At 31.3% G+C, this 11,742-nt stretch overlaps 1 protein-coding gene across 1 annotated transcript; it reads left to right on the top strand.

The window, feature by feature from the left end:
- Nucleotides 1-3,216: 3,216 nt before the first annotated feature.
- Nucleotides 3,217-10,542, top strand: LOC140445021 (cathepsin L-like proteinase). Its single transcript, XM_072536801.1, has 5 exons — nucleotides 3,217-3,273; nucleotides 5,190-5,283; nucleotides 7,077-7,406; nucleotides 9,287-9,566; nucleotides 10,261-10,542. Exons 2-5 carry the CDS (start codon nucleotides 5,200-5,202, stop codon nucleotides 10,506-10,508), a joined length of 942 nt encoding a protein of 313 aa, XP_072392902.1. The 5' UTR covers nucleotides 3,217-3,273; nucleotides 5,190-5,199; the 3' UTR covers nucleotides 10,509-10,542.
- Nucleotides 10,543-11,742: the final 1,200 nt, after the last annotated feature.

Here is an 11,742-nt window from a genome sequence, read left to right as displayed (position 1 = left end):
CGCTTTTCCATTTTTCTATCATTTTCTTCTAATTTTTGTTCATAGTTTTCCAAACGCTGCTCTATATTTCTGTTATTTAGTTCTATTGTTTGTTTTGTTTCTTGTTGATTTCTATCCATTTTTAGTGACTGGAGTTGCATTAGTTGTAATATTTTATCTATTCCTGATAGTTCTTTTCTTTCCTCAACTATTGTCACATTTCCTTCATTATCCGATACTTCTTCCAAAATTGTTTCATCTTCTCTGTTATCCTCCTTCCTTTCCTGCATTTTACTTTGTCTCCTTGTGACAGACATGTTGTTACTTTTTGTTATTGTTTTTGTCCCCGCCAAATGTGAAATTTTACAACACTCTATATGTTTCAGAACACGACAATATTTCTCCCCAAATGTATTAAATTTTCACGACAAATATCAAATTTGCAATTAGTAAAATTCAAATAATTCAAAATAAATATCAAATGTACGAATGGTAAAGAAAATAAAATCAAATAATTCAATAGCAGTAAATATCCACTAACTACGATCAAACAATAAATCAAATTTATATTCCCTGGAAAAATTGTCAAAATACTTTCAAATTCAAATTCCCTCAATGTTATATGTTTTTATCTCTGGATCACCTGTACTTATTCCAGATCTCTTTCCCTTCCTTCAAATGTAAAGCTGCGATATTTTCAAGCCCCACGTTTTGGAAGCCAGTTATTGTGATATTTAAAGTCTTGGTGCGCCAAGCAATAATTAGCTAATTAATTTTTTTGATTAATTAAAATTATTTAAATGATATGATTATGACTCTATCACAATTTTTAATTCTTTTATCTCAGGGTTAAATTCGTGCTTCAATATCTATGCTATTACATGTGAAAGGTAAGGTCCAGAGAATACCGGAATAATAAAAAACACATATGATCTAACACTATATATTGAAATAAAAATAATGAAATAATTCACACTCAAAAGTTTTCAATAAACAAATCTCATATAAGGATTCTCAAAATTTTGTTCTCCGTACGTGAACAATCAAAATTTATGGTACAAACAATATTAATTGAAAACTCAAAATCCCAAACTATTCTAACTCTCCTAATCAAAATATTTATATCCTTTCTAAATTACGAGTAAAAATTGTGTTATCAATAAAAGAAAAAAAAAGAAACCGCAGAAAACAAAAATATCTCTCTCTGATGATGAGTGGTCCAAATCCTTGTTCCTTGTAGACCGTATTATCTCCTCTCAACCGCTCCCTATGTAATCAGCAATCTTACAACAGATTGTTGCAGGTATATCGTCCTTAATGATCTCCTTCAAAAGCAAAAATCATTCAAATTATGATAGCCTTTCTCCTCTCGATAAACTGAATCTCTCGTCGGCCCGAGTGAAAAATGACTCTTGGAATATCTTCTCTTTACGATAAACTGAATCTCTCGTTGGCCTGAACAGTGACTCTTGGAATATAAGTAGGAAAATATGACTTACAATATTTTGCTGCTTCAGCTCCTGTCAGATACACTAACTCCACAAAAACTCACTAACATTCAACACTACTGCTTGCTACTTCTTGGGAACCACCAGAGAACAAATCACTGTTCGTCTTACAGACTTGGAAAAAACTGATTCTCCTTTCTCTCTCCTCCATCTCGCTAAACTTTTTCCTACATACTTATCCCACCTTTTTCAATCTCCGCCAATCAAAACTCGTCACAATTCCCCCATTTTTTCATTTCGATAACAAACAAATTTTTACCTATAATTATAAAATTTCCTAAAACTTATTTACAAATAATATTTTCTATAATTCTTAAAAACTAACAAAAACCTCTTTCTAAAATCTCTTCTATTTGTCTCTAATCACTGCATTAATGTATTTTGGAAAACCCGTTTCAATTGTCTTTGGATTTCACTTAAAATTATGCGGGTCACTCAAGTATAACAAAGAAATAATTTATGTATAGCTTACATTTTGTTTAGTACAGGTAATCCAAGAATTTAATAACTTTCCTTCTTTGAAATGTTTGTTGTTTATTATCTTACTTATCTGAATTATTTTAATGTTTTTGAACTTTGAAATATTTTTAAACAAACCAATATTTTCTTGTTTTTACATATCATAACAATATATATATATATATATATATATATATATATATATATATATATATATATATATATATATATATACCTATATAAAGGTAAACGATCTCGGCGTAACTCGCAACAAAGGAAAAAAGTACAATAACATATGTGTATAAGATGGAAGGCAACCGTATATACGTATTTCTGACTGTTGGTCGTCTTCATCAATACGGTGCAGCCAAGTTAGAAAAGGAGCATGTTAACTTCAGAAAGCTTGGGAAAGGATCACTACAGGAGCAATGCGACCAATTTGTGGCAATAATGTTAGAAGACTCTGAGGTTTCCAGAGCAACCACTAACACATCCACGAAGGAAGTTAAGCTACCTGAGGAAAGGAATGCCAAACGTTCAGAACGTTTCAAACAACAAGAAAAAGGTTAATGTGAGTTGACAGTAAAATAAAGGTAAACGGTCTCGCCATAACTCGCAACAAAGAAAAAAAATATAATAAAATATGTGTATAAGATGGAAGGAAACCGTATGGGATATTTATGATATTTAATATTTTAAATATATTTTGATACAATGAATTTCACCATTTTCTATTTTTATGCTATGCACTTTTCTGTATGTTTTGCGAATATCACATTTTTGTTTTTTTCTTTGGGATTCAAATATTTAAAAACAGTGGTGCTTTTCTTTTGACAAGTTATTCTCTTCCCTATTTTCATTTTGTTCTATTCTATTTTGTATTTATTCTTTCTTGTATTTCTCGCCTCTTTGAACGAGCCCGCCCATAATCTACCAAGAATGAGCAACGGTGTCTTCGAGCATATAGTGCATCCATGTTCTAAGTTTACTTCTTAATAATCTAGTTTACTATGTATGGTACAAAGTATCTCAAATAAGACAAAGATTTTGTGAACAAGAGGAATATTTTTTTTGGTACGCATATATTTCATTAAAAATAAAATCATGTAAATAAGTTTAGTTGAAAGTATTTGTCAACTTTATCACTAAGTACTTCTCCCAAAGGCATTTTGATATTTGATTATATTTAAAGTGTTTACTTATCGTTGTGAAGTATAGTTGTAGCAACTATCAAGATAATATCAAGAGGATGAGGATTAAAAATTTAGTATAAAAGTTGTACTAATTTTTGCACTTACAAGTTATATTCTGTTGTTCTTAGCAAAAGGTAAGATCACATTCTTGGTACTTTTTTAAATAAATATGGTTTATATTATATTGTGTCCTATCTTACCATTTGATCAAATATTCTATTAAGCATAGGAACATGTTGATTTTTACTTATCCAATATTGATCATTTTATGTTATTTTTTTTTATTCTTTGTGCTTTGATAATTCAGGTTTGTTCCTTTAAATCGTCTGTTAACTTTATTTGATGTATTGTATTTATTGAGTATTTCTCAAGCCTTTCCTCTTATTTACAATTTAAGTATAGTGTACATAGTTCCTAAATTACTGTATATATGTGCTTTTTATTAAATACATTGATTATTTGAGTCCAAAATGGACGTCTTAAACAGTTTTATGTTATGTCTATATAGCGTGTGTTACTTAAAACAATCCACGTTGATATTTGGACAATATTCTGAAATAAATTCATTTTTATTTCAAATAGGATAAATTTAAACAATACAGATATCTGTCATTTGTCAATCCAGATGAACTTGAATCAATTGTTTAGACATTCATCATTCTTTTTATATTAACTGCAGTTTTATGAAACACCAGTTAATTAAAAGAGTAATAACTCTAAAAAATAAACGCAAGCTTGCGTTAAGAGATTCACACTTTTACTACAGATTCACACATCTGCTCACAAAAATGACTATGGAAATAAAAATTATACTGCATTTATTTTCCATACTCTGTGGCTGAGAATTGTTTCAACTTAACTTGGTGTTTTTATTTCGACGAAGAAATTGACATGTAGAAAATATCTTGCCTTTTTCAAGGCAAGACACCGAAGATAAATATTTTCCAAGTCCATAACCCGAAAATGGACTTAAGTAGAGGAGCTCTCGACAGTATATTCGAAGCCCTTTACAGAGCACCCGGGGATAACCGAAAGTGGTTAGACCCTTAATTGTTCCCCCGAGGTGACAGCGTTTTGATTTAGTTCCAGTCACCTTATAAGTCTCTGTGATGACGGGTAAACCCCAAAACACGTGTAAGAGAATGGTAAGGGACTCGAATTAAATCCAAACGCAACTGTCTAGATTTATTTTATTGCCTTATATTATTGTGTTTTGAGAAAGGATGGACATATCTAAAAATAGTACTCTGTCCTTTAAATAAAATATAGTAATACTAATTTTTTTTAATACTGAAATAACTCAAAAAGATGCTGTGTTCCACAAAAGAAGTACATCCACTTACCATGATACCTAGGAAGCAACTGAAATATGACAATATTGTGCTAAATGTCGAACTAACTTTTCGAATACCAATAACGACACTTCTGCCATCTGATGGTAATAAGCATTAACTAACTTTATGACGTTATCATACAAAAAATCTAGAATATTTGAAGTCCCTTTACTAACATAGTTCATTTTTGACTTTTTTGAGATATGACAATCTTCTTCCAAGGTAGCGATATACGCCTGAATCCTCCAAAGAAGTACCTCTCTAGTGATATAATACGCATGATATATTCTCGATTTTAAATTAATAGAATGTGAATGGAAGGAGGCAATAATTACAGATAATAAAAATCGATCCCCTTTTTTTAATATAAATAAACTAGTTTTAGAGTTTTCATAATTTCTAAGGGATATTGTCATATATAAGGGTAGACCATTTTCACTGGCCAATCTGTATATAATATTATATAGTAAAAATATTGTGTCATATATAGCACAAGAATAAAAATAGAGAATAAAAAAACTCAACAAGTTTCTCAATAATCTGAATAATCGTATGATACAATTTACGGGACAATTGGGTCCCTTGTTTAGCCTGCACTAGTAAATTTCACATCTTAGCTAGATCTATATGTAGGTTAGGATATTAAATCGGTCAGATTTAAAATTTTAATCAAACTGTTTCTTAGATTTACTTACTATTTTGCCTTACATTTTCAGAAAAATCAGAATGAAGCTGTTCATCCTTGCTGCTGCCCTTATTGTGGCGACAAATGCCAACCTATCTGCATTCGAGCAATGGACCAGTTTTAAGGTATTAATTTGTGTATTACTCTTACGATTTTGCACTATTATTCCACAATTGAATAAAAAAACTGTCATTTATACGTTAAGAGGTAAAAAAAGACTAAATATGAAAATTAGCTTAAAGTATAATTTATTATAAATTAACTGTATCCCATATAAGGTACGTGCCTCCTAGTAGACGAGCTGCGAAGCCCCAAAAAGTGCTTTAGTTTTCGATAAACTTATAACTCGCTGGAAACCAAGCAAATTTGGTACTAAAATGTGTTGAATAATTTTTTTTTATCAGAGTAAAGAAATGTTTGACGCCATTCCTAATTTTGACATAAGATTTTATGAAAATTTCTGCAAAATATGAGATATGTCCGAACTTTATTTATGAACAAAAAGGGGATTTTTTGAAAAAATCGTAGGCTTCTCGTCAGATATTTTTTCTAATAAAAAATTTGTGTCACAAAATTTTGAATCTCAATTTTTAATCAATTCTACAATAAAATATAATATTTGGAAAAGCTTTCCGAAGAGTTTCAGATTTCCAAATTGAATAATTAAAGAGTTATACCAATGTTTATCCGAACCGCGAGTAGCGCACAATCTTCTTTATTTATAGTACATGTAATAGGCACAAAGAAAATGATTTTCATTTTAGTAAGAAACTTCTAACCCTCTAATAGTGGACTAAATTTCTTTGAAATTAGAATAGTTTGACAATCTTTCTATAATAATAATATATATGACAAGAGTGTCAGTAATAAAATGGTAATTTTAATTATCTTTAACAAATAACGCCGATGAAGTAATTTTTAAAATAATTTACTTGGTTAATAGTAAATAATAGTTTTTCCTTATTGTAAAAATATTAAATTTAATATTAAAGTAAAATAATTAAAGGAAATGGTATTACATAATACTTCAAAAAGCAATATTAAACTATAAAATCATCCAAAAATGATTGATCTGGATAATTGTTTGAGAGTCGTTTAAATTTTCTTCTTGAAGCAGAACTTGCAGCATTTTCTACTTGTGCAGAAATATTTTCTTTTACTCCATCGCAGTATATATTTCGAAAAAATTCGGATGAACTTATCGTCTTGCTAAATCTATCCATACTCAGTTACTTCATACGAATTCATTTTTGGCAAACTAGACTGTCTCTATAAATTGATTTCATACACAGATATTAAAATATGTTGCTTTAATTCAAATTTTCTTCTTCTTCTTCCCTGTTTCTAAGCAATTCTGCTTGTTCATTGTCGAATTAATACCACTTCTAACCTTTCCAACGTTAGAAGTGTATGCTGTGATTTCTGTAGAATGTCGAATAATTGTCTTTTTCAGCTCATTGTCTCTGATTACTCCTTCTAGTATAATATTGAATAACGTCGTAGACAGACTATCTTCTTGTCTTACACCACGTTCTATATTGATGTCGTTTGTATCTCCTTCGGTTGTTTTAACTTTTGCTGATGACTCTTTCCTTGTAATTCGAGCCTGTCTTATTAACTTTACTGTAATTTCCATCCTTTTCACTTCTTTTAATAATTGTTGTCTGTATGTGCTGTCGAAAGCCTATTGGAAGTTGATGAACAATATATGCAGTTCTATCATGTTCATAGATTGATCTTACTTAAGGGGGCTAACTAACAAGGGGGCTAAGGAAACTTGCCAGCATGAATAATCGGGTTATTATTTTTATCGGGCTATATTTTTGATATTTTTTTTTTCGAAAAAATGTTAGTAATTTCTTTGTTGTAAAATTTTGACAAGATCTGATTTTAATCAAATTACTTATTTATATTTAAGGCAACACACAACAAATCCTACTCCGTTGTTGAGGACAAACTTCGTTTCGCAGTCTTCCACGAAAACTTGCGCAAAATTGAAGAACACAATGCCAAATACGAGAACGGAGAAGAGACCTACTACCTTGCCGTCAATCAATTTGCCGATTGGTCCAGCGCTGAATTTAAAGCTTTGTTGAATTCTCAGATGATTAATAGACCAGAACTATCCTTTATCGAAACATTCGAAGCAGATCCCAACTTAAAAGCAGATTCTGTTGACTGGAGAAATAAAGCTGATTTGGGAGTCAAAAATCAAGGAAGCTGTGGAGCGTGCTGGGCTTTCAGTGCCGTAAGTATTATTAATAATATATTTTTCTTCTTAGTTTTGAAAAAAAAATTGTTCAGAAACACATGCAGTCATGAGAACTTAGGAGAAGTAACATTGTAGATCTAATATTGTTGCAGACATTAGATATAGTATTACCTGCCTCTTTGCGTTAGATAAATTAAAAAAAAATCTCCCAAAGCACAAAACTCCGTGGTTCTATATAAAGGTGAAGGAAAAATGCAAGAGATAAGAAAAACGCTTCCCTAAAGTACATATCAAACTAAACACAACAATCGTACGAAGACTACAAGAGAACAAGAAATGAAACATATGCACTTCTAAGAAGAATTAAAAACGATTGCTGAGTTCTCATAAGAACCGGAGTACGATTTTGACGCTTGATAAGAGGTTCACACATCGAAAAGGATGCGTGGGTTGATTTTTTGAAGAAATTATATACAGAAGAATAACAGATGATGTTGAAACCATAAACACCAAAAATTACCATAAACGCAGAAGTTCACATATGCAAGAATAAAGTACAACAAACACTTTAAAATTCAAGGACAGAAAAGCTGTAGATAAAATGGGATACCGAATGAATTGCTCAAATAGGTGAAGCGGCAATAACGGATCAACTGACAACATTAATTAACAATATTATAAGACACGTCCGTTCTTTTATATGGCGTGGAGTCATGGACCTTAACTGCAGCATCACTGAAGAGACTCGAAGCATTTGAGATGTGGTGCTATAGACGCATGTTGAGGATTTCTTGGATAGACAGAGTTACCAACGAAGAAGTACTGCATAGAATGGGTAAAGAGCGCGAACTAGTCATAACCATAAAACGTCGCAAACTAGAATACCTGGGCCATATAATGCGCAATGAACAACGATACAACCTGCTTCGGACCATACTTAAAGGTAAACTGCATGGGAAAAGAGGTCCAGGACGAAGAAAAATATAATGGCTGCATAACCTGCGAAAATGGTTTAACTTAACCACTACCGGACTTTTCAGGGCAGCAGCCAACAAAGTCGGAATAGCCATGTTAGTGTCCAACATCCGTAACGGATAGGCACCATAAGAAGAAGATAAGACACGAGCTAATTCTATTATTCAAAAAGGGTAATAAGAAACAATCAGAAGAGACGGAGTGACAATCTTTCATAGAGGCAATAACCCGCTAACGAACAAGGAAAATTGTTGATATAAAAAAGAAGAAGGAAAAAAAAACAGTTGAAAAAAAATTATAATTTCGATAGTACCATTCACAGTAACAAACAGTTGCCGAGTTAACTTATTTTTAAGATTGGTAACAGAAGTTATTGTAGTTGTGAAGTGAATTGTCTCCTTTCTACAACACAAGTAGCCAGTCAGACGTTGGAAAATTTACGTAGAGCGCCTGTATTCGCGAACTGAACTGAAATTATGCTTGTAATAAGCGAGAGAAGTGGTCGAGATGCTATGCAGTTGCACTATGTTGCCGGGATGAACTGTTCTGTTCAAAAACTGATAATGGAGTACTTTTTACACAAATGTTAAGAGGCTGTACCAACTGTTTGGCACGGACACCGAAAGGGGAGTCTTTATCTTTCGGTTCTTACTCTAAATACCTCCTTAAATTATCAAATATCTTCAACCTAGAATAATAATCATATTTGAAAGAAGATATTGTCATAATATTTAAATATCACTCATTGTATCTGTTTACTTGCGGTTAGCTCTATATTTGAATACAATTGTTATAAGAATATAAATAAGTATAATCTACTTATTGTTTTTGGAATAAGAGCAAACAAAAAAAAGACAGGCAAGTAACATCAATACCAATTTATTAAAAAATATACATATATACATTGATTTGATTTTTTAAATTTTTGAGTTATATTTTAGACCGGAGCCCTCGAAGGTCAACTTGCTATTCACAAAAATCAACATGTTCAACTGAGTGAGCAAGAATTGGTAGACTGTGATACGACAAACTCTGGTTGTAAGGGTGGTTTAATGACAAATGCCTTTGCCTATGTTAGAAGCCACGGTCTTGCATCAGAAAAACAATATGCATACACAGCTAAAGACGGTAGTTGCAAGAAAGTACAAAACAAACAAGTCTCTTCCATCAGCGGATACGTAAATGTTGCCAAAACTGAAAGTGCATTGGCTAGTGCTCTTGGTAAGTCAATATATTTTTTGAAGTATTAACTTTAAAAGCTTTAATTTTAATTCGGCCAACAATTTGCTCACTGATTATTATGTAGTCAATTTGATTTTTTACGATATTACGATGGGAATCTGCTGGAGATTTTACGTATATAATCTCCGTTTAGGTACTTTGAAAAAGGTATTCACTATACATCGATTATATTCTTTACAAAAATCTGCGAAATAGTCTCCCCTTTGTCCCTTTCATTTCTATCGCCCATTTTAAAATCTCCAATAATATTACTGTGTCTGCCTTTTCCTATTATAGCATTAAGGTCACCCATAAGAATGGTGAGATCTCTAGTCTTAAGTTGGCCAGTAACAATTTTTACATCTGCGTAGAACTAAAACAATGCAAGACAAATTTGAAATATTTGATTTTTGGAAACAACAACACTGCAATCATTTACTTCACCTACCCATAAATTCGACACTACTTGGAGAGCGCATAAAACTTTTTGTGAACCTCTTCAGAATGTCATTTGCAAATTTTTGTCAATATTATCATTTGTCAATCCCAAACATGTCATTTCTAATAATGAGAATACATTTATTTTGTAACCTATTACTGTTTCTCTTGTTTTTGATGCCTTTTGTATAAATATTTTCCGTAGCTTTAAGTTATATAACTTAAACTAGTAACTAAAATTAAATTTTTTTTTCAGCTAGTGTAGGTCCAATATCCATTGCTGTCGATGCAGACACATGGCAGTTATATGGAGGTGGAATTTTCAACAACCAAAATTGTGGAACCACCCTTAACCACGGAGTTCTTGCTGTGGGATACACTAAAGATGTCTTCATCGTTAAAAACTCATGGGGAACCAGTTGGGGTGAACACGGTTATATCAGAATTAGTCGCGGTCACAACTTATGCGGCCTTAACCAAATGAACAGTTACCCTAAATTGTAAATGAGAATAAATAATATATATATATATATATATATATGCATAAACAAATAAATAAATAAAAATGACTTCATTCAGCGTTTCTTTACCTTTTACTATTTGCGACCCAATTTTCCATAATTATTTTCACCGCGCCTTCTTTCTTACAATGACAGTATACAGTGATGAGTGCCTTAAGAACCGGCAAAATAACGCAAAAGATAGAAAACATAATACGTTGTAAAATAAAAAGAGATGAAAGTAGTAGAGGTCGGAAATTATCGATAGAAACCTCTAATTTACGTTAAATTACATTAGTAATCTACTATCGATAGTTTCCCACCTTTAGACGTTAGCTTATGAGCTAGTTGACTTCAGTCATAATATTAAAAGTATGACGACGAACATTTACATTTTTTAAATTTCGTATAAAGTAAAAACTGATTGAAGGTAATAAAGCAAATGTAAGTAAACAGTGTAATTTGTAGTAATTTGATAATTAATTCTGTGTTGACGAATACAGAATAACAAGCTATGATAATACTGTATTGAGAAGAGTGTATGCGACGTCTCAAATCATAGTTTATTATTGATCAATATTTTAATTTTGGATAAAAAATACTCCTACTTAAACTGTTTTACTTACATTACGTGTTACGTATTACTATGACTGAAGTCAACCAGCTCATAAGCTAACGTTTAAAGGTGGGAAATTTTCTTTCGATAATTCTAATGTAATGTAAAGTAAATTATAGGTTAATATCAATAGTTTCTCACCTCTACTACTTTCATCTCTTTTTATTTCACAGCGTATTATGTTTTCTATCTTTTGCGTTATTTTGCCGGTTCTTAAGGCACTCATCACTGTATACATGCAATAATAATGTACCTTAAGTATTTTGACGCTACACTTACAGTAAAACCTCTAATCCCTAAATTACGGAGAATATGTTAATTATCTGATATGTGGCGACATCTATCCGAAACCGATGTCTCTTTTCGTAAGAAGTTCCTAGTTGTTTCGAACATTGTCGACCGTCTGAATGTCCTCAGTAGTTCAGACCAGTCTAAGTCGAATCACTATCTCTGTAATTGTTAAATTAAATTTATACAAAATCATGAATAAACTTGTAATTGGGCGTATATAAATATATATATATATATATATATATATATATATATATATATATATATATATATATATATATATATATATATATATATATTTAGGGATTCTACAGTATTCACTGCCTTCCCT

Source organism: Diabrotica undecimpunctata, chromosome 7, assembly GCF_040954645.1.
Source record: "Diabrotica undecimpunctata isolate CICGRU chromosome 7, icDiaUnde3, whole genome shotgun sequence".
Classification (NCBI taxonomy): Eukaryota; Metazoa; Arthropoda; class Insecta; order Coleoptera; family Chrysomelidae; genus Diabrotica; species Diabrotica undecimpunctata.
This window is presented reverse-complemented; position numbering and strand designations above follow the sequence as displayed.